Genomic DNA, 24605 nt, shown 5'->3' with positions numbered 1-24605 from the left:
GAGCTACCAGGGAAGCCCAGACCAAACTACTCTTAAGTCGTCATACGTTCATCTACTCACCCATCCAATACATGCCAGGCCCTATGCCCTGCGAGAGTCACGAAGAAATAGGGCACCATTTCTGCCCTCAGGGTGCTTACTGTCTGGTCCAGAGACCCCTCCTGCCCCAGCCCCCATTCTAGAATCTTCAGGACAAGAGAAGAGACACACAACTTCTGTAGTTTGAAATAAACTCCCTAGATGATTTTGATAAACTCTCCTCCACTCCCTTGTATTTGGGAAGGATATAACATGCACCAAAAAGGCATAGTACAAACAGCCAAGAGGTCAAATGCCAGAAGAAGGATTCTTATGAGTGCTGAGAATGGAGCTCAGAGGTGGGAGGAGCACTCTCACTGAGGATTAGACAAGGCACCAGGAACAGAAATCATGGTGGGGGGGGGGCCTTTATTCTATCCTATCTGTAACTTGAAGCTGCCTCTCACACTCACTGAGCCGGGAGCACGTTTCCTCTCTTCTTTTCTCTCCGTCCACATCTTTCCTGTCCTGCAAAGCCCACCTCCGTTCTCTACATTTCCTGACCACTTCCAGCCCATAGAGATTTCTGCTTCAGCCTTGCGTGTGACCCTCTCTTGACACTGAGGACAACCAGCCCTCTCATGTTGGCTATTTGAGCTTGCACATTTGACTTCTAAGGGATTGTTAAAGGATGGGATTATGTCTGAGTCTCTCTTGTGGCCTTTATCTTGGGGAATGCGTAGAAAACAGTAGGTACTCAGTAAGTGTCATGACGGATATATTTTGGACTGCCTTACATCAAATTACGAAGCAGATCAAAAGATGTGTGTCAGCAGTGACATGCTTTAACTAGAACCGGGGTGGAATATGTATATGTGGGTGGGGTAGAGATGGAGATGGGACGAGAAGGAGCAAGACAGGGTGTGAGGAAGGGAAGATAGACAGCATATAGCTTTTTCTTTTCTTTTTTTTTTCAGCATATAGCTTTTGAAGTGAGATCTAAATTTGAATCTTAGTCCTACCATTTATTACCTGCACATCCTTGGACAAGCTACTTAATCTTTTTGAATTTTAGGTTCTTCATTGATTAAAAAAAAGGAAGGTAATAATATTGATATTATGTCACGAAAGTTTGGTTTGATGAGAAAATGAGGTAACATCTGAAAATAACTAGCTTGTTGTTCCTAATGTAGTAGGTTATGGTTAATAACCAATCAATGTTTTTTTTTGAAAACAAAACAAAAATCACAACAGAATGACAACAATAAAGGCTAGGATACTACACTTACTTCATGTCACATTTTGAAGTGGTAGCCAAGGCTTTTTTTCCCCATATAAACATTGGACTACCTGGGGGGCCCAAAGCCAGAGACTTCAAATATGAAGCCTTGTAGTCCAGAGGCAATGAACTCAGGAAATAAGCTTCAAAGAACCCTTCCAGGAGGTTCTGTCTGGAGCTCATCTTCGATGAAAGTAACCTGTATGAATAACTGATTTATTTCTGAATAAGCAATGTCAAAATTGGAATACTCACGCAGGTAGAGTGGTATTTTCATTTTTGCATTGATTAAAAGGCTGTTCACAGAGGCAACAGACTAAAAAGCTCCAGTTTTCAAGAGTGTACTTAACCCTTCTCTTTCCACTTGTGAAGACCCACTATTCTATAATGATGATGGGTAATGATTCATTCTAGCTACCAACATCCATAAATGAGCAATGCTTTGTAAAACTAAGTAGGCTTCTGACATAGTCCTTTAAGCATTCAAGGATTCACGTTCTAAAATTATTCTAAAGAGTCATCATTATGACTTACACACAGAGGTAGTTGCAATGTCATCAGCAGCATTGACAGCTCCAAGAGAAGTAGCTTGAAGGTAACTTGAGAGTTCAAAATGTTTTAAAAAACTCAAGAGAAAACCTTTCCAAATGAACAAAGTTCTGAGGTCTAATCTACTGAAATACCTAATTGCCCTAGAGATCCACAAGATGTGGCTTCCGTAATACCAGACTCACTGCTTTATTTCCCCTTCCCATCCCTAATTGTTCTCTTTTTGATTAATTCCATAAGGTACATGAGCTGTGATGGTGCCAAATTTCTGTGCCCCTTCAATGTGGAACATGTGGTCATCAAAGAAGATGTGGGGCCTTATCTTCACCGAGATGGGACCATTGGGGGCTCCAGCAAGGAAAAGAGCTTCGTCTATCTCTAGACCCAGCGGTGAAGGGTTTTCAGCAAGCGGGCGCCTGAACTGGCTGCACTCCTAGCTGTAACCAGGTAGGTCCTGACAGGGCAACATAACCGTTCGTCTCTGGCATAAAACTTCTTTTGCAGTCTGCCTAACTCTTCCAGAAAGCCTTTCAAGGGACCCTGTAAAAGGAACATATGTCACAGCTGTCATCCAGTGAGCCAAAGGAAGTGAACGCTAAAAAAGCAAATGTTTATAAGAACTTATAATACTGCATGAAACATGCAGTATAGACCAGTGATACAATGCTGAAACTCCTTGCATTTATGTGATTATATTTCCTTGTATGGAACCATCCTTGCATTCCTAGAGTAAAACATAGGATGGCCATATAATTTATCATCTAAACACAGATATTTTAAGAGTGAAAGAAGCTTCTATAAAAAGTTGAACCAGGGCAACAGACATAAACTATCCATGGCAAAATGGGATACTCTGAAAGCTCAGTTAATCAGCAAAAGCACTACTCTTTTGATTTACTTTTTGTGAACTGCACATTTCAACGTTATAAAGTGCACTTTTTTATCTTGTTCAATTCCTTCTTGGCTTGAATCCAGTCTTCTCTATATGTACAGTTACTTTATATATCATCACACTTTTATCTTCAACCTTTCTGAACACTTACTTTTAGCTGTACCTCTAGTACAGAACATAGAATTGGATTTTGCTAAGTGATACAATCTGAAAGTCTTAATTTTTAAAACAAAAGCTGAGTTTTAGGCCATTTCTATTTATCGATATCACAAATATATGTGATAATGGTTCTGTATTACAATTTGGATTTCATTTTTCACGTTTAAAGATTTCAAAAGATTGTTCACTGTCTTTTTTATTTGAACTTGTGTGTATGTGTGTTTCTTCTAACATTTAGGAAGGTTTGTATTATTTCCTTCTATTGGTTACCTTTATAACTTTTTATAGTACCCTCAGACCTCTATTTCTTTAAATCCAGGATCTGTTATTTTTTATAATGAAAAATAATGAAATTAGGGTACTTCTTCACCTTTCTCTTATCCTCTATTTTTTCTTCAATCATTTGATTTTAACTGTTTCATTTTTCTCAGTGTTTGCATTTGAATTATTAAAGATTCTTATATTTCTGTCTCTCAGCTTTACATTTTATCCTTTGATCAGCTATTGTAACTGAAGATATCAGTACACCTACTCTTCCTTATAACTTTTTCCTCCATATTTTTCCAGTTTTTAATAGTTAAATAATTTCTACATTGTTAGGGCATATAATATGTGCTTTCTCTTCTGTCACTCTAATCCCTGCAGTTGTTTTAGTTTTAGATCTATGGTTAAATATATTCTATGCCCATTTGTGCCTTTGTGTGTTTGTAGTCACCTACATATTGGCCAAAATGTGTCCTCTTGTATTAGTTTTCTCAAGAATATCTTATGGAAATAATAATCCCTGAGAATATACTATGTTCTTAACTGTTGATCTGCTTCCTTTTTACTTGAATGAGCTTTTGACTGGATATAGAATCTGTGATTTATATTTCCTCTCCACATGATCTTATAAGTAGGGCTCCACCGTGTTTTGCTACTGAGTGCTGCTGTGGAGAAGACTCAGGACAGCTTGATTTTCTTTTCCCCACTTGTGTGTGCAGGGTGCCCAAAGAATTATTTCTTTATTTTTGAAGTCAAATAATATTACTAGGGCATGTCTCAGTGATGATTATTCTCTTCTATTTCCCTATAGTATAATGTGGCGTTTAGTTTTTAATCTTTAATAGTTTAATGTATCCATTAAAATATTCTGATAATTCAGGATGTTTTCTTGGCTTATATTTTGATATGTTTGCATCTTTATATTTACCACACACAACCCTATCCTCCTACCCCCATAACATAATTTCAGTGTTTTCTTCAGGTATTCTAATTTTGCATGTTGGATTTTCTTTACCTAGGACCTATTTTTGTCTTTTTTCTCTCTAAAATATTATTTTTCTATTTGCTTATTTCCAGAGTTCTACCATTTAACATTTTATTATCTCTTCCCTGATTTGGGGGATTTCCACTTTATGACCCAACTTTCTTTTAAGTAAATGTTTAGTCACAGTTTTTACCTATACTTTGGCAACTGTTTCTAGTGAGAGTTCTTCATCTGTTATTAGATTTTGCTCTTCTGTGTCTGCCTTTTTCTCATAGTATCTTTGCATATGTTCTGTGCTAGTTCTCTTTTTATTACTTATGTCTGAAGTAGATTAGTTTTCCTTGGAAAAATTAGAGGGATTCTGGGGAAAGGTCATGGATAGTATTTTAATATTGATTTGTTTTCACAATTCAGAAGCTCCCTTCTTCTCTGCTGTCATGGAAACCATTTTCCACAAACATGGCTTATCTATGTGATCATTTGTTTAATGTTGCTTTGTCTAAGGCTGCACATATTAGAAAAAAAACAAATAAAAAGTCACATAAGTAAAAAAACTATAACATATTATTGTTATTACTTTTTTGGCCACAGAAACAAAGTGGGGGGCAGTGACTGCTGGCAGAAGCCGCCCTGCTCACAGTTTGATTTTGAAACACAGAGGAACACGGCTCTCCCTGATGCTTTTGAGTAATTTTCAAAGAGAATAAATAGGGCCTGGTCAGTTTATATCGCCATGTTCAAACCAGGTACCCATATCATTCTTTCTTTCTTCTATTTTGGGGTATGTTTAACAGTTTATATATTTGTACAGTAGTGTATGTATGTAATTTATCAAGAAAAAATATAGAAACATGAAGGAAAGTTACTTGAAAATACCTTTTTGAGGAGTTCTATGATTTAGAACATTTGGATTACCTTGGATGTAGAAAGCTGGAAAGACTGTTACTCCTATCCTAACAACAAGAAAAAGCCAGATAATCTGAAGCATCATAATTTTTCTTGAGCCCATGAAAGAGCTGAGGTAGCAGGGCAACTGACTAACATGAAACCTAAGGGAAAAAATTATGGAAAAATCTTCAAGGACAGATGGAATTCAAGAACTGGCACATCTTTTGCAGAGCACTAAAGGAAGATATACCAGACGCCATAGAAGCAGGTATGAAAAATTCAGGTAATTTTAAAAAACAAATTGGAAAAGGACAAGTATGGGCTAATGAGAGAACATAGAAACCCTGGAAGCCACAGACACAAGAAATGCACACTGTTTTACAGGATTTTTTTTTTCCTATGGATTTCACTAGTTTCTCATGAGAAGGACTGCAGACAGGGTGGAAAATGAAAGAATAGAGTCCTTGGTGATGCAGACGTGGAGGAGAGGAGCAGCTGCCACTGTGAGAAAAGACTAAAGATCTACCTTGTCCCATACTTCCTAGGGGACAAAGGTATTAAACTGTTGGAAGAATGGCTTCAAACACTGTTACCCCCAGGGAACAGGTAAAGATCTACTGCTATGGGGGAAGGGGAAGGAAAAATCCTCCACCCTTGGGAGAGGGGCAGGAGACCCAGACCATTAGATATCACCCCTATCACTGGGAGAAAGGTGAGATCAATGATATAACTTCATCCCTAAGACCTAGGGGGGTACACACGTAGATTTAGACTAACCTGGGACAACAGAGAATGTCCCTTCCTCTCACATCACCACCTGAGCTGGCAGAGACAAACAGTAACAGTTGGGAGAAGGGTAACAATGTGGAGGCCACCATGAGGCATGGACACAAAGAGAAAGCCTACAGCTGAAAATGGAAAAGGAACGTTATGAAAAACTCTTCAGTACCCTACCTGAGGAATTTGAAGCCTGTGATGAAATGAAGGTAACAACAGCAGCAACAAAATGCTTACCTAGTTGAATGCCTGATTTGGTGATTCAGTCAATCACACTAATTGCTAGCAGAAGAGGAGCCATGCCTATTAGCAGGCAAAAATACTATTTACCAGAGCCTATACTGTCTACAAACTATGATTAGAAATTAATTAAAGATTTATGAGACTACAATAAAAATAAATTAAAAGAGCAACTAACTTTCAAGAGAAAGTAATTAACAGAAGACGCAGTGATGACCTAAATGTCATAAATGTAAGAGAGGAAATTGAAAATAACTCTGATTAATATCTTAACAACTGTATTAAAAGGTGGATGACATACATGAGTAGACTAGTAATTTCAACAAAGAGACGGAAAAGATAAGGGTTGAATGGAAATGTTAGAAATAAAAATTGTGGTACAGAAATGAAGAATGCTTCTAATGGGTTCATTAATAGAGCCAACATAGCTAAGAAAAGAATCAGTGAACTTGAAGATAGGTCAGTAGAAATTACTCAAGCTGAAAATAAAGGGAAAAAAATAGTGGGGAAAAAAAGAACAGGGCATTAAAATACTGTGGAATACATATACACACACCATATTCAAACTGCTGAAACACAAAGAAATATAGAAAATCTTGAAGGCAGCCGGAGAAAAGTAGACACATTACTTACAAAGGACCAAAGATAAGAATCTCAAACAATTTGTTTTCAGAATTTATGTAAGTCAGAAGACAATGAATGGGTATCTGTAAAGTGCTGAAATAAAAATAGGGTAAATGCAGAAAGCTATACCCAGTCAAAATAAAATATTTTTCAAAAAAGAAGGAGAGTAAAGAGTTTTTCAGGAAAAAAAAAAAAAAAACTAAGAGCCTTTGGTAACAGCACATCACTTCTATATGAAATGTAAAAAGATGGTCTTTTGGCACAAGGAATAAGATACCAGGGAGAAACCTAGATCTACACAAAGAAATGAAGATTCTTGGAAATGGTTAAAATGAAGATGAATGCAAAAGACATATTTTTGTCTTTTCCTTATTCACTTTAAAGATAACTGACTACCCAAATAAACAATAGTAGCAAGGTATTATGAGTTTATAGTATAGGTGAAAGTAAAACGTATGCCAATATCACAAAACATGGGAGGGAGGAATTGAGAGTATACTGTTGTAAGGTTCTTCCACTGTACATGATGTGGCATAATACTGTTTGAAAGTAGACTGTGATTAATTGATGTTGTATATTGTAAATCTTATGGTAACCACTGTAAAATCTAAAATGAGTAATAAATCAATAGTGGTGATAAAATGGAATCCTAAAAGCATACACTCTACACAATAAATTCAAAAGCAAAAATAATAAAAGGAAAAAGAAACTAAAGTTAATTAAAGATGAAACAAATAGAAAAAGAAGATGGTAGATTTTGATCCAAACAAAGTAATAATCACATTAAATATAAATGATCTATACTATGTATAAAATAGACAACTGATGGGAACATACTGGATAGCACAGGGAACTCCACTTAATGCACTGTAGTGTCCTAAATGGAGGGGATATATGTATGTATGGCTGATCCATTTTGCTGTGCAGTAGAAGGTAACACAACATTGTAAAGCAACTATACTCCAATAAAAATTAATTAAAAGAGTAAACCAATTGTAAAGAAAGAATTTGATTGTAATAAAACTTAGTCAACTTGCAAATAAATAAATAAATAAGATCTAAAAACAGCAATTAAAACACAGGGATTGTCAGATTGTACAGAAAAACAACAGAAACTATGTAATATCTACAAGAAAACCAATTTAAATATGGAGATATTTTATACGTAAAAACATAAATGGTTAAAAGTAAAAACATAGAAAAGTTGTACCATACAAACATCAGTCCAAAAAAGAAAAAAAAGCTAGAATGGCTGTATGAATATCAGAGAGAGGGGCATTGCATAATGAAAGGTGATTAATTTGCCAAGAAGATATAATAATCTTAAACATTTGGGTACCAAACAACAGAAATTAGAAATACATGAAGCAAAAATTATATAATTGAAAGGAGTAACAGATTAATCCTCAATTATACTTGAAGTCTTCAATGCTGCCTCCTCAATAGTGGATAGAAGAAATAGAAAGAAAATCACTGACAATATTAAACACCTGGGCAATATAACCTGAATAATACACTATTAACTTACCTAATCTAATTGATACTTATTGAATATTCAACCCCAAAACAGCAGGATAAACATTCTTTTCAAGTAGACAAGAAACATTTACCAAGATAGACCATTTATTCTGGGTATAAAATAATCCTCAACAAATTTCAAGAGTTGAAATCGTAGAAAACATATTATCTGACTACAACAGAATTCTACTTGGAATTAATAACAGAAAGGTATCTGGAAAAATTCCAAATTTAATTTCACAAATAACCCATTTATAAATAACTCAAAGATAAAGTTATGGGGAATTAAAAAGTACTTTGAATTGAATAAAAATTACAAACGACCTATCTAAATTTGTAGGATGCAACTATAGTAGCATTTAGAGGAAATTTTACAGTATTAAATGTTTATTATAGAAAAGAAGCCTCAAATCACCTTTAAAAACTTAGGAAGAGCTGGTTATTAAAAAGATAAATAAAATTGTTAAAGCCTAGCATGATTGACCACAAGGGGGGAAGAAAAGAGAGAAGGCAAATATTACTAATATCAGGAATGAAAAGGGCTACATCACTAAAGTTCCTAAAAATAGTAAAATCATAATAGTAAAATATGAGAGAATATTTATGCTCGTTAATTCAGTGACTTAACTGAAATGGACAGATTCCTTGAAAGACACAAACTCATAAACTGCCAGAAGAGGAAAAAGAAGAAAGCGATAATCTGCACAGTAGTTCTGTATCTATCAAAAATAACTGAACTCTTGGTTAAAAGCATTCTAAATAGAAAAGTCCAAGCCCAGATGGCTTCTCTGGAGAATTCTACCATATATTTACAGAAGAAATAATACCAACTCTACACAAAGTCTTCCAGAAAATAGACAGGGAGAAAATACTACCCACCTCATTTTATAAGGTCAGCATTACTCTATAAGATATTACAAGAAAAGAACACTCAAGAACATAATGGCAAAAAAAATTTTTTAACTGAATTTTAACAGATTGGATCCAGCAATATATAAAAAGGATAATACAACATAACCAAGTTGAATTTATACCAGCAATGCAATTCATCAATATAATTTATATTTCAACAGACTAGAGAAGCCACATGTTTTTCTCAATAGATACAGGAAAGACATATGACAAAATTCAACATGGATTTATTATAAAACTCTAAAACAAAACAGGAATAGAAGGTAACTCCCTTAACCTGACAAAGGGCATCTTGCAAAAAACCTGTAGATAACTTGCAGAAAACCTGTAGATAATATATTTAAGAGTCAAAGACTGAATGATCTCCCTCTAAGATCAGGGAATAAGGCAAGGAAGTCCACTCTCATAATGCTTATTGAACATTGTACTGAATGTACTAGCAAGGGTAATAAAGCAAGAAAGATAAAGGACATACAGAATGGAAACAAGTTTTTTTTTTTTTTTTGTGGTACGCGGGCCTCTCACTGTTGTGGCCTCTCCCATTGCGGAGCACAGGCTCCGGACGCGCAGGCTCAGCGGCCATGGCTCATGTGGCCAGCCGCTCCGTGGCACGTGGGATCTTCCTGGACCGGGGCACGAACCCACGTCCCCTGCATCGGCAGTCGGACTCTCAACCACTGCGCCACCAGGGAAGCCCTGGAAACATGTTTTTATTCACAGTCCACACTGTCTATGTAGAAAATCTTAAATAATCTACACAAATTTTATTATGACTAACAAGTGATTTTAACAAAGTTGCAGGATACAAAGTCAAAATACAAAAATAAATTGTGGTTCTGTGTATTTGCAATAAACAAATTAGAAATTAAAAATTTTAAAGCATCATTTATAATAGCATCAAAAGTTATTAAAGACAGGTATGAATCTAATAAACTTTATATGATAGCTATATGCTGAAACCTACAAAACACTGATGAAAGAAATTAAATATGACCTAAATAAATGGAGAGATATACTATGTCCATAGGCTGAAAAACTTGATATTGTTAAAATATCTATTCTCCCAAGATTAAGCTATAAATTCAACATAATCACAATAAAAATTTCAGCAGGATTTTTTTCTAGAAATGGACAAGCTAATTTTTAAATTTATATGCAAATGCAAAGGAATCAGAATGTCAAAAGAATTTTGAAAAATAACAAATTTGGAGGACTCCTGCCACCAGATCTCAAGTCTGACTATAAAACTATGATAATCAAGACAGTGTGATATTGGCAAAAGGACAGATACCTGTATTAAAGGAAAAGAAAGCCAGTCTTTTCCATAAATAGTGCTGAAACAAGATATATCCATAAGTAGTAAAAATGAACCTTAATACTTTGCACAAATGCATCAACTCAAACAGGTAATAATTCTGAAAAAAAACCCATAAAATTGTAAAAACTTCTGTTCAGAAACATAGGAGGAAATTTTTGCCTTGGGTTAGCAAAGATTTCTTAGATATGATATAACAAGCACAATTCATGAAAGAACAAATAGATAAATTGAATTTCATTAAAATTATAAGTTTCTGCTCATTGAAGGACACTGAAAAATATTAAAAGAGTGAAAAGACAAGGACAGACTGAGAGAAAATATTTGCAAAACAAATATATGATAAAGGACTTGTATCTAGAATTGTAACACAAAGAACTTTCAAATCTCAATAATGAAATAAAAAACAACCCAATTCACATGAGCAAGAGATCTGAACAGATATTTTTGCCAAAGAATAAATATGATGGCAAATAAGCACTTGATAAAATGTTCAATATCATCTATCATTAGGGTAATGCAAATTAAAGCCACAATGAGATACAATTATGTAACCACCAGAACAGCTTAAAACAAACAAACAAATGAAAAACAACTGACATTACCAAATACTGGCAAGGATGCAGAGCAAAAAATCTTTCATTGGAAATGCAAAGTGGTGTGACCACTTTGGGAAATAGTTTGGCACTATCTATAAAGTTAAACGCATACTTACCCTGTGACATAGCAATCCTACCCCGAGGTATTTACCCATGAGAAATGAGATTTTTGTGTTTACACAGAACCCTGTATGCAAATGCTTAAAGTAGTTTTATTTATAAATGCCAAAAACTGGAAATGACCTAAATATCCTCCAATAGGTAAATGTATGAAAAAATGTGGTACATCCATAGAACAGACTACTACTCAGCAGTAAAAAGGAATGCACTACTGATACAGGGAATGACACAGGTGAATCGCAAATGCATCATTCTAAGTAAAATAAGTCAGATTTGAAAGATTGCATCCTGTGGGGTTCTATTTATATGACACCTGGATAAGGCAAAACTATAGGGACAGAAATCAGATTAGTGTTTGACAGATCCTGAGGATAGGGGGCTAGGATGACTACAAAGAAGCACAAGGGAATTTTGTGAGTATTTTGAGTTTGATGGTGGTTTCATGACTGTACACATATGTTTGTCAAAACTCTCAGAACCGTGCACTAAAAATGATGAATTATACTACATATAAAGTATACCTCAACAATTCTGATTCACACACACACACACACACACACACACACACACACACACACAGAGATCACTATCCCAGAATGGTGAAATGAGATAGAGATCAAATCAGGAGACATCCATTACTTGTCATGGTACCACACTGGAGGCTTTATAAGCTACAATGAGAGTGGCTAAATTAATCCTGTCCAGCTGTCCCATTTGCTGGTGACTCTCAGATCTCCTCCATTGGAGACAATTGGGATATTGTCATGACGAAACCATAAGCCCCATGACCAACATAGTTGAAAGCCTTGGTTAGGAATCATATCTCATAACTTCCTTCTCATCAGTGGAAACATCTGGCGAAGCCTGGTCTTTATAGGAAAGCTACCCTTTCTATGTGAAAAATAGCATATTTTTCCACTGTCAGAAGGACCACATTATGAAAACAAGTATGCTTAGTAAGAATTCATTGGGTATTCCTGCAATATCTAGTGTTGAACTTCACAATTTCAGTTGTTTAATGGGAAAAATGCTTTAAAATATGGAGAAAAGAACTGATAAGTACAGAATCTAAAAGAAATTTGGATTCTTTCCCTGAGATGAAAAAAATGGTATTTTAAGATTATCTTGAAATAATTCTTGTTCTGAAGTTTTTTTTTCTTTTTAAGTGCTCTTTTTTAGAGATCTTGAACATTTTAATAATGCTTAAAGGCTAATGTACAATGGGCTCTAAATTTCAGCAAAGCAGACTTATGCAAAATATAACAAAGGGTTTTCCTCTCAATAGTAAACTTTGTTAACACTGAACAACTTTTTGACATGAGCTCAAGACTTCTAAAGAAGCTGTTTAGGAAGGGACTGTGAAGTTAAACATACACACACAAAAACACACAGAATTTAAATATCACTTGCTGTAATGTGAGGTGAGTTAGTAAAACTTTCATCTTTCAATTAGTCTCTTCCTACTTTTATAAATGTAATAAAACTAACGATATTTAAGATCTTAAGTTCAAGAAGAGCTGAGAAAAAAAAGGCCAATTTAAAAGAAAGGCCTAGGTAAGATTCATAGATTAAAACTGAATGATCCATCATTTCATATTCATTTTGGAGAATACTTTGATGTTCAAATCTCCTTTGGTTCAGAAATTGCAGGTTTTGTTCATTTTAGACCATGACTTTAACACTTCGGTTCATGGATTGATTCCAAAAAACCTAAAATTTTAATTGTTCGTACTTTGTACTTGCTTGGAGCTCATTATTTGATTTAATTTAAACTCTCAGTTTTGCAGATTTTTCTCAATTAAGTGCTACCTTTATGGAGTTTAAGGGTATGGACAGAGAGGTTCAACAAATGTTTACTGACCTATTGGAAATAACCTTACTATTTTGAGAACTATTATGTAGAAATGGCTAACTGGTAAGCCGTATTACCTCTGTTACTCATAATTTGGAGGAGATGAACTCTTTCTCATGAGAAGATCATAGAAACACTTCAAAAGGATAGATAAAAGAACACTAAAATTAAAAAAAGTTGGCAGCAGATGCTTTAAAATGAGGAATTCATGAAACAAGGGGAGAAAACTACAAGTTTGGAAGTGAGGAGTGGCCTGCCTAAAAAATTTTAAAAGTCATCACAATGAAGAAATATATATATTGGTATATTGGAAAATAAGTAGATCAAAATTAATTAGAGCTCATTGAACCTACCTGAGCAAGAGGCTTATTCTCAAATAGTGCTTCATGTTGAAAGAATTTGTCCAGCCCATGCTCCTTGGTAATATGGTCAGACTCATCAGAAAAGAGGACGGCATCCCCATCAAAGGCCACACGGAGCTGTGTGTCACAGTAAGCCATGTCTTTGGCTCCATCAAACATTGTTGCTGAGGCGATCCCTGGAAGACCGTTGGAATTAATTAATACTCTTCTTAGGACCATATGTTTTAGTGTCTTCCCAGACCTCGAATTTCCTCTCTCACTATTACCTGACAACACAACTCTTCTTCACAACCACACATCTCGAAACAGTCATCTTTGTACTGCCTCCGTTTCTATAAGGGATGGGAAAGTGTAAAATGGGTGTAGGATAATCACGGAAGATGTCCACCTCCATGAAGGTGAAAGCTCTAAAAGACAAACTTAAGGGCTGCCACTTGTGGAAACACCTTAGCAGAAAACCCAACGACGACGTAAACCACATAATCATACGTGAAGGCCAATGGAATGAAACACTAGTGCAGACCTCTTTATTAACTAGAGAGAGGAAACCAAGTAATACCTTCTTGTATTGCTTCTTGTACTTTTTCAGAATCCGCAGAAAGATACAAGTTGGTAAGATATGCCTTCAAATAGCCAATGGGGCTTTTTCCACCAGTCAGACAGAACCGGTCAATTAGTAATCCTATTATCGGGCAAGAAAGACTTTGTTATGTCAGAGACTAAAGACAATATACTTACTGGAAATGCAAGTGAAAGTTACCTTAGGAATAAATGAGTGCCTACTGCAGTTTTAGAACTACCTTTGTAGTACCAATATTGAAAAATGTCTCGGCTATTTTATATAACGGTGCATGATGGTTTATGAAGTATATCCAGATAGGCCATGCTAGTTTACTCTCACACAGCTGTTATGGCAGGCATTATTATCCTCGTTACAGAAAAGGAAATGGAGACATAAAGACTGTCTAAGCCCAGTGCTTCACATTGACTCTTGTCTAGACTAGAACAGCGCACTTTTCCTTTAGCTACAGCATCCTCACTTGTTGAGAGGGCCAGTTAAGATGTGGCTCTGTTTTTAAGTACCATTTTAGTATTTCTTTAGTAACAATACAATAGTAATAGCAAGTAGTGATAGCATTTAAACTATTTCCCTAAAACAACAACAGAAGGTCTGAAATTGTCTCTCTTGACTTGAAATTTTAAATGCAATCATTAGCAGACTGACATTAATATACCACTAAATGCCTTTCAAATCAACAACAGTTAAAAAAACCCACTAGATGTTGGTGAGAGGTCTGTAAAATAGGCACTTACATACACTATGGATGAAAGTGTAAATTGGTACAAGCTGTCTAGAAAGTAATTTGATATTTATTGATACAAGTATTGATAGCTTTTAAGCAGCTTATACCTTTTGACCTAGGATTCCTTTTTTTTTTTTTTTGCGGTACGCAGGCCTCTCACTGTTGTGGCCTCTCCCGTTGCGGAGCACAGGCTCCGGACGCGCAGGCTCAGCGGCCATGGTTCACGGGCCCAGCCGCTCCGCGGCATGTGGGATCTTCCCGGACCGGGGCACGAACCCGTGTCCCCTGCATCGGCAGGTGGACTCTCAACCACTGCGCCACCAGGGAAGCCCTAGGATTCCTTTTTTAAAGAGTTTATCCTAAGGGAATAATCTGAAACTTTGATAAAGATTTATGTAGAAAGGTCTCAGCACAGGATTATTTATAAAAGCAAACCATGGTTCCAATGATGTGAGAATAACTAAGGTATAACATTAAGTATATAAGCGATGTACCCATTCAAAGTGTTTTTGGATATATGATAAAACTGGGCAGCTGCAGATGACATAAAGCAGAATTTTGAGCCAGTTGTTGCTGAGCCAGCTAGTCAGTTGTTTATCATCTGCATGGACCAAGAGAGTGGATAGGCTCTATCCACAGCTGAAGTGGAAGTGTTTGCCGTGGTATGGACGAAATACTCTCACTTTTTCACTTAAACCAACATTGGGCATAAGTGGCGTAAAAGTGTACTCTACAAATCCTTAAATAATATTAATTTAATGATCAGAAATTATTTGGTGGTACTGGGGACTTCAGAAACGGTGAAAACATCGTCCCTCTTCTCAAGGAGATCACAATTCACTAAGGAGCCAGGCATGTAGACAGATAATTATAATATAAAAAAGACCACAGCGAAGGGAGATACAAACTGCCTTCAGCCCCGAGAGAAGGTAACTAACCTCTTCAGGTGAAAAGTTGTTATTCCATGAGCAAGGCTGTGCAAGATTGGGCTTTATCTGTTCATTAACAGTATTAGTATGTAAATAAGTAGAATTTCTCATGCTACTAAGCTCAATGGGCTTAGTGTGGTGAGGGATAGGTAGACTTACATCACCTACTAAATCAAATAAGGCTGTCTTGTAAAAATAATAGCTGTCCTTTATTGAGTGATTACACCACTCACCTCTGCCAACGCTTTTATATATATTCTCTCTTTTCATAGCATAATACTGTGAAGACTGCGTTTTTGAAAGGTAAACATATTTTCAACTGTGTATCAGTAAGACGTTGGCCTTATAATTAGGATGATATAATATAAAACTTATAACTTGTAATAGATAGTGATTATTTATAAATATGCCTAATTTAAGCCTAGAAGTTAAATATGCCAAATTTAAACCTTATTTTGACTTGACATACCCTTAAGACTGGATATGTCACTTAGAAAATGGGCTAAAGGTCCTCACATAAGAAGTCAGGTAAATTCATAAGAGGAAAAATGGGGACCTCCCCTTAAAGTCACCAACACACTAATGGAAATGCTATGAAGAGACTAGTGTCAAACCAATTTTCCCTGTAAAGGAGTAAAGACAGGTTTGCTGGCATGAGTATGAATTTGATGTGTGGGGAGAGCAGCCGGGGCGAGTCAGATGTTAAGAGTGGAAAGGAAAGGTAAAAACCTTTAAACCTTTAACATGTGTCTGTGGTGAGCAGGAAGTCTGATCACACAGAGAAAGCCCTGGGTTGACGGCTCCTTGAAGTCAAGTTCAGAAGTGAAAAACATAAAACAGAGAAATATATTGCAGGACCTGGGATTAAGACTTTGAAATTCACACTTGACAAGTTAAGTCCAGAGCTTTGGGCCCAACTCTGTGCTGAAGTTAAAAATGAACATGGCCTCTCTTGTTCTGACATAGGCAAATAAACATTCCTCACGCAGAAGGGGGTGTCACTATCAGACACTGCATTAGTTAGGCCACAGTGAGCAAAATAACATGGCTTCTCTCTTCCAGAGCAGCGAGCTGTTCTTCCACACGGTATTTATTTTACTTACCATAGTGATTGACGCTGTTTATAAGCCGCACTCCCACTTGGGCATGGTTATTAGTCATCAGAACAATATCAAATAAGTCCTGTTCATCAGGATACAGCTCACGGAGTCTAGCATTGACGTGCTGCAGTGCCTGAAGGTTACAAACACAAATGTGCGTAAAGAGGGCCAGGCAAAGTGGGCGTTGGGGGTCTGGATAGAAAGGATCCCATAGGTGTCCAATTCAAGCCCTGAAGACTCTTCACTGAGAGACTGTGGCTCCTTTAAGTCAGGGTTATGCCATTCATTTCAGTATTTTCAGCCTCGCATACATAGGACCTCAGTTAATGTTTACTGAAAGATGGGTAATGTTTGTTGAAAATTGTTACAACATTTGGTTTACTAGAATTATTTCTGTGAGGTACATAGATAGGATCAGGCTAACCCTTTCATGGTTTGTCTATTTTTGTTTTTGATTCATAAAACCTGCCTTTCTTGATCTGATGATTATTTTCTATTGTGAAAAGTATAGGCTGCTTCAAGAATTTTCATGTTATCCTTGTGCAGAGGCCATGCGAATGGTCTCTGTGTTGTTCCAGTTTTAGCACATGTGCTGCCAAAGTGAGCATTTTGTGTATTTTTTAAAACATGAGTCTTTAGAATAGGTTTGTGGTTTCCTCTCATGCTTCCACTATGCCTCATAACTACTTTCTACTTACAACACGTGGAGGTGTCATTTGTTTCTGCCTGGTTATGATGTCATTGTGTAATATTTGTATAAGTTATATAGGGGATCAGAGCTATAAGTGCTATACATTTCAGTGTAAGTTCCAAGAACCTTACTTTCTCTATTAAAGTCATGCCCCTAAGTGCCAAGAGCATCTTGAGTTTCTTAATATGCTGTGTTTGGGGCAAGAGCAGCGAAAGTGAATTTAATCTTATTTGAATGAGGTGTTTTATTTCTACTGCTTGGAATCATAAACTCATTATTGCTTCTGGTTACTGCTCCTTCTATGGAGAGGACAAAAGTTTCTGTTACAGGTCTCAGAATTTGGACTCCACTTAGGGAAAGCTCAGCATTCCAAATCTAGGGCTGCAGTCCCTCCCTCAACAGTGTGGAAGCTTCTGTGAAAATATAAACTGACCTGGGATAGACTTAAAAAAGGCAAGAATGACAAGGGTGGATTAGGAATTATAAGGAAACCTGGATGAGATCCCAGGGATTAGCATGAGTCCTTCCCTGCCATCCAGAGTCCTGGAAGGCCGAAGACAGCTTTGCAGAATACCTTGACAAAGTGGAAGGCCGGCCCTGGGGCCAGCACGACATTCTCATTGAAAAGCTGATACTCCATGTACTTTTACAGACCCTCTTCCTTGTAGATTTTCCTGCCGTCCACCATGTTGAAGAGCGCACGGGATGACACAGCGATGGTGATGGCATGCTTGGGTTTGGGCTGCAGAGAGGGGCACCGACAGGAGGACGAGTCACACAGACCTAAAGGGATCAGGAATGGGCCTCATCCCAGGGCAGGGTGGGAAGGAAACACTTGGGTCCCGGCTTGGAGGACTGGGATGCTGGAGACAGCCAAGGGCTGGGTTCTGGGGGCTACTGTGCCAAGGGGTAGGTTCAGGGAGGAGAAGCAGGGGGCTGGGTGAACTTCCCTATACCATGGACAGGAGGGAGGCTGAGAGAGGTCCGGATGTGGGGCTGCGTGGAGCCGCAACCCGGGTACCAGCGGAGGCGGGCCCTGCTCACCGGCCTGGGGCGCGAGCAGCTCGGTGACTTCTCGTACAGTGTTCTCACGGATGCCCAGTAGGCATCGTCCTCGTCCGCCTCTTCCTCTCGTTGCCTGGGTCAGGCATACAGTCTTGATCCAGCCGTGACGGGTAGAGAGCCCTGCGCTGGGCATATGATTTCCTTTCAGTGGGGGGCGTGCGCGGATATTCCCGCTGGTGCGTGTCCCTGGAATCTCGCGAGTCCCGCAACTCTCGTGTGTACTGGCCCGCTAGGATTTCCCGCCCCAGGCCGGGAGACCAGGCGTCGGAATTCTCAGCCGTCTTGGTGCTGCGCCGGGACCCGTCTGGAGCTGGAGCTCCGGGGTCGTGGAAGAACGTGAGTCGAGCGGCATGGTTGGTGTGGGTGGCGAGCGCTGCGCTGACAGCGGCTTTGGTGACTCTTGATGGCTAGGGGAGGTGAATGAAGTCCGGGAGGTCTTGGAGCTACTGGGGGACTGGAGCAAGAAAGTGGGCTTCTGAGTTAGATGCCCGCCTAGGGTCCCCGTCCTCACCTCTGCCCAGCCGGGGTCAAGGAGCTGTCCCCTTATCTGTGTTCCATTCCCAGCTCTTAGGTGAATCCTGGTTCATCTCAGCTCCTTTAAGTAGGGCTTAAAGGGGCTCAGACGTTTCAAGGCTCCATATATTAGACATTTCTGTTACATGGACCCAGAGACAGACTGCTTTCATTTCCCCCCAGTTGTTCCATCAGCACCTCACACTTTTTTTTTTTCTTTTGGAGTAGATAGGGTAGAGGTCCTCTTCCTTGCCCCTAGGTAGCTGGCACATAGTTTGCAAAGTTCTGTCACTTTCTTCACATATACCTGCTCAGTCAGAGACCTTCAGGTAGGACAGAAGGCTTGAGGAAGGGACCTTGCTTGCCACTGCCTCCATCTGTGACCTCCAGTTAACTTGATGAGCAGCTAGACCAGAAGTTCCCACCAGAAGGCTCTGCAAAGCACCTCAGGGGCATCCGTCTCCACATTTGCTCTGTGATTAATGCAGTGAGTGCTGGGAAGGTCAGTAGGCTGGAGAATCAAGTGTCTCCCCATCACCTTCAGAACTTCTTGTGCCAGTGAAGCTCAGTTGGAGAGAATAATCTTCCTAAATAGGAACTGGTTCTAGTCATTCTAGAGAAAGGACTCCTGCACTAAGGTATGAGATAGATTATTAAGCATCCATATATTATTCCAGTTTTTGTGATTATTTCACATGTTTCAAAGGGCATGTTCTTGGTTAGATTATTGAGCCAGTCCTCACAGAGACAGATGGATTGGTTCTCCCAGTGTCTGGGCCTGTGTCACACTCTGCATCCAAAAACTAATTCTCACAACAAACTTTTTCTTCTTATGTGACTAGGCCTAGTTAAGGGCTCAAAGCATCACACAACCTAATACTCTTCAACAGTTTATCTCCTTTGTTGACATTTTCACCCCCTCTTCTGAGTCTTGGGTACTCAATGAATAGTTTTTGAATGTGTGAAGGAAGGAAGGAGAAACCATGGAGTTTAATCATTCAATGTGCAGTTTATAGACCTAGAGATCCTAGGTTTTAATCTAGCTCTATGAGCCTTACTAGTGTGAAATCTTAGGGAAGTTACTCTGTGTTTTGGTTTTCTTACTCTGGGGATTGATGGGGGTGGGAGTCTGTGAGGGCTAAGTTAGCTAAAAGATATAAAGTACACGGAACAGGGCCTGGCGCATGGAAAGCATCAATCTATGTTATTATTATTATTCTTATGGCGTGTACTCTTCCCTTTCATTCCCATCTCTTCCTTAAGACTTGTGTTCTTGCTTCTGGACTCACCTCCTGATGGAGCTCTGGTGGATGGGCTCCGTGAAGTTCGAGACCACTGATTTCTCACTAGGTACCCTCGAGAGTCTGTCTTCAGCAAGGTTAATTCTCGTGATCCCTTTCAAGGAGAGAAGAGACCCAGGAGTGTAATACCCCACCACCGAGTCCTCCCACACATATGCTTATGAAACAGCCATGGCAAGCCAAATATAGCAGTGATCAGTGAGAAGGCCCCTGCCCTCTACGACGTGTAATTCAGTCCTGGCCCTTGTGTATTATTCTAGCTCTGGCCCAATCCTAACTTCTGTGAGGAGCAATAAAGTGGGAATCTACTTGGAAGAGCATCCAAAACCAAGAAACAAGTCTGATGTCTCATAGGTTTTCACCTGTGACTCCTCTTATGCGGAACTTAGTAGAGTTGAGCCTTTTTCCTCCCTTTTCCCCACTTCTGCCCTTAAGGATAAGCTTGTTAGCAGATGCTGAAAAGACATACCCAACATTTTTGACCAGATTACAAAGATGAAGGCCACTGGTACCTCAACAAGGCTGTAGCGGGGCTCCCAGGCAGCTGCAGAAGAGGGAATAGCGCCCTCTAGCACTGCCTTTGGGCGGAACAGGATGGAGGAGACCATGGAGAGGCAAGTGGAAGTTTCCATCCCCGTATCCTTCCCCTCACCCGGATTGCCTGTAGCTCCCCTCCAAAGTCAGTAGTTTGGTCTCGGCTCACCCTGATCACGGTGATCTGCTAGCCCTGCTCCCACAACAGGCACATGTGAATATAAATACGTATCGTGCTGCAGCGGCCAAGAAGCACTTTTCCCTCAGCTGCACAAAGGCAGCGTCTACACGACGAGTGACCCCGCATGGGGCAGCATCTCAGCGAGTGATGCGGTATGACTGCACGCCTCATCTGAAAGATGGTGCAGAAGATGGTCAATGCGATGGCCAGACTCCCCTTCCCTCCCTGATTTGAACAAAGGCCAGTCTCCTCCCACAGGCTGAGCAGAGGTTTCTACACCATTTATTCTGCATGAACATTGGGATGTGTGCTGGATGGGTAGGCAGGGGCCAGCTTCTTCTAGTATTTTCTTAACCTTGCCACGAGGACGTTAGGTATCCCTTAATACAAATCTTGATATCTCAGTCTTTTCTCCCCAAACTCCCCTGCCCGCTAATATTTTTTTATTGTGCTGTCTGCTCTTTAATTCTCTCACCAACTCTGAAGAGGTCAGCTCACCTGAGTGCTCAGACGAACTCCTGATTTCTCAGAATCCTTTCTAGATTTGTCTACTTCTAGGCTGTCTTTTGAGTACCTCGGTCCAGTCTCATTCTTAATATGGAAACAAAGAATGTTTATTAATTTTTCATCTCGGGGCATTAGAAACCTTGGGTTTGGGGAATCAAAGGATAAATGAAAGTTAAAATTTGTCTCTTTGCCACTATCAAAAATATAAATTATAGATATTATTTTTCCTCTGTTCTAACAAGCATGAGTAAAAAGAACATATATCAGACAACTATACAAACAGATTTTTAATATAGAAATTTGTTGGTTTATAGATTTGAGACGTAAAGCATTTATCATTTACAAAATGGTAACATGGGAAATGCTGTGGGAGAATTTCCCAGGGGTCAGCAGGACTTGGAGTTAAATGTGAAGCTGCTCACGCAGAACAACTTCTCTGTTACTCTGAAGATTGCTACTTATGGAACTTTTTCATTTGCCATAGAACTGAAACTTCTCTTGTTTGTTTTATTCATAAACCAATTTTCTGTCGACCTGAGCCTCATCAATAATAGATTTTTTAAATCAAGCACTTTAATCCTGTACAGATCAGTCAACAGGCATGTCTTCTATTCATGTTCTCTAACTATTCATAGCATCAACAGTGAAAAGAGGTCTCTTATTAACGAACTAATAGGGAAGACCATGTAGGGGAGCAGAAGAAAATGGCTTATTTCATGGACATCTATTCAAATATTTGTTTTCATTTTCAACTGCAGGAAATACTGTTGTATTAGAGCAGTGTTTCTATTGTTTCCTGCCAATTCAGTAGCTGTAATGCAATCAAGATTAGTGTTATTTATCTGTTTAAGGAGCTCAACTTCTAGCATAGACCAAAGTGCTCAGGGGCAGTCTGTTAATCTCTTTATACTCTGTGCCTTGAACCTAGGAAAAATCTAGTTGATGTTAGTTGAGTGACTGAGTCTATGTCTGAAGAGAATGGCATAGCTGTATAATCCTAGAACTAGTCCTAAAATCTTTCCATCAACCCCCTCAACACTATCACCATGAAGTCCTGTCGCTTACTCCAAAAGATATTTTAAATCTAGTCCCTCTTCTCCATTCCTGTTCCAGGCCTCCGATCGTTATGGGTCTGCATTCCTAGAATGTGGCTTTTGACCAGATTTCATGGCCTTAAATCCTCTCAACTTCTAGATCCATCTACCCCATTTATTTAGGGTGATATTTATAAAATGTAAATCTGCTTATGCTTCATTTCTGGATACACTCTTCATTCGCTTGGTTAGAGAGACCCAGGAGTCTCATGATGTATCCTGTCTACCTCCAACTTGTGTGCCCTCCACGCTACACTCTATCTCTATGTTCTGTTTTTGCCAAATGACTTGTATTTGTCTATATACCACCCTTATATCTTATAACCTCCTTTTCCCTTCAGTGTTCTTCAGAACCAAGCTCAGCACGACCTGGGAGAAGTTCCCAGTATTAAACATCCCTCTGTGTTGCCTGTGTCTTTTGTACATACTTTTTCTGAGTACTGAATTGTACTTTGTTTATGTATTCTCTTTCCTACTAGGTTGTGCATTCTTCAAAGATAGCAACTGTGTTTTCGCCTCTTACCACTAACATAGGAGCATTTGCTCAATAAGTGCTGACTTACTGGATGGACTTATACCACATGATTTAATCTCCTTTTTCTCCACTCTTCATGTTCTTTACTTCTCCTTTTGCCTCTGTGTGTGATCATCATCTGAAATTTGATTGCTGCAGAACATTTCCAGAGGCAAATGAGGGACTGATATCTACATTTCCTCAGTTCTTTGGCAAGATTCTAGGACATTCAATTCACTGACCTTCTTTTTCTGTTTCAGAGATGTTTGACTCATTTCTTTAACTATTGAAATTCTTTTGTTGTTATGCAGATTTTCCTCCCCCCAGCTCCATTTCCTGTTGTTTCTGTTGTTCAGTCTAGGTCTGCATTTAGAATGTCAAATTTATGACATCACATGTGATTCCATAGTAACTAACTGACTCTCTGAATATGTGACTTAAAAAATAAAAAGAGATAGTATTATTTGTGTGCATCCACTCATAACCATTGTCTGGGTTTTTAGGAATCAATGTCTAAACAGTGTTCAAATGTTTAATATGTAGCAATATCAGTATTACTGCTTCCTTCTTTTTAAATCTCTTTAACGTTAGTAAGTTACTTATTGTATCAATCCCATTTGCGGCTGTACACTTTCTGGTACTGCCAAAATGAATGGCAAACTCATTTGTGGACCCGAGCATTTATTATTGTCTATCCTGACAGAGTTTGGAGAACTTTCTGAAAATCTGGAGACTTTTTAACAGCTGAGATCTTGTTCTAGACACAGAGTTTAGACTTGAGTTTAGCTTTAGTGTTTGGGTTTCTTTCACAATAGGAAGGCCATTTCCATTTATTAAGTCAAAGCACTTAATGTGGCTAAACATAGTGTGGCAGAATGATACTTGCACTGTTTTTCCTGGTGCTTGCCCCATCTTTAAACGTTCTTAAACACAATCTGTCCCTCTTGTATACACACAGAGAAGAATATGTAAAATCCAGTCCCTGACTCTGGTTTATAATGTCCAATAATGCTCTTCACTTATGGTTCTGATTTTAGGTAAGAGACATGTGTCATGCCAGCCTGATTTTGTCAAACCATCATGGACTGAGACAGATTTCTGGCCTCTCTTCATGGGAGTTGACGACTTAGTTTGAATATCAGAAGTTTTTGACAGCTTTAATCAAAGTTCTCCAAAGGATCTTCTAGATAGTTAAATACATATGCTCCAGGTTAGACTGCTTGGGTTTGAATCCTTCACCCACCCCCCATGTCTCACTGTGATCCCAGACAAGTTGTTTAATTGTCCTAAATCTCAATTTCCTCATTTAGAAAATGGAAATAACGATGGTATCACCATCAGATGGTAGTTGTGATGGTTGAAATAAAAGTATTTAAGACAGTGATTGGCATTCATAAGTGATTAACAAACATTAGTTATTACTTTTACTGATAATTTTGCTACAGCTATACTACAAAGTTAAAATTGAAAAAAAATCTTTAACTGATTTAATCTACACTGCAATCTAGTTGTAGGAACA

The 24605-nt window shown here is 38.4% G+C and overlaps 1 protein-coding gene and 1 non-coding gene across 2 annotated transcripts; both read right to left on the bottom strand.

The window, feature by feature from the left end:
• Nucleotides 1-2054: 2054 nt before the first annotated feature.
• Nucleotides 2055-23361, bottom strand: NT5C1B (5'-nucleotidase, cytosolic IB). The gene is given in 13 exon segments (XM_030858344.2): nucleotides 2055-2230; nucleotides 2233-2386; nucleotides 13345-13529; nucleotides 13913-14035; nucleotides 16690-16819; nucleotides 17952-18119; nucleotides 18422-18519; nucleotides 18522-18756; nucleotides 18759-18895; nucleotides 20212-20350; nucleotides 20909-21142; nucleotides 21470-21562; nucleotides 23329-23361. Coding segments are annotated over 13 exon segments (1905 nt in total).
• Nucleotides 17188-17294, bottom strand: LOC115854349 (U6 spliceosomal RNA). The gene has a single exon (XR_004039973.2). It is a non-coding gene; the product is annotated as a U6 spliceosomal RNA (small nuclear RNA).
• Nucleotides 23362-24605: the final 1244 nt, after the last annotated feature.

Source organism: Globicephala melas, chromosome 12 (assembly GCF_963455315.2).
Source record: "Globicephala melas chromosome 12, mGloMel1.2, whole genome shotgun sequence".
NCBI classification, from domain to species: Eukaryota; Metazoa; Chordata; class Mammalia; order Artiodactyla; family Delphinidae; genus Globicephala; species Globicephala melas.
The sequence above is the reverse complement of the archived record's forward strand: the minus strand, read 5'-3'. Positions and strand labels throughout refer to the sequence as shown.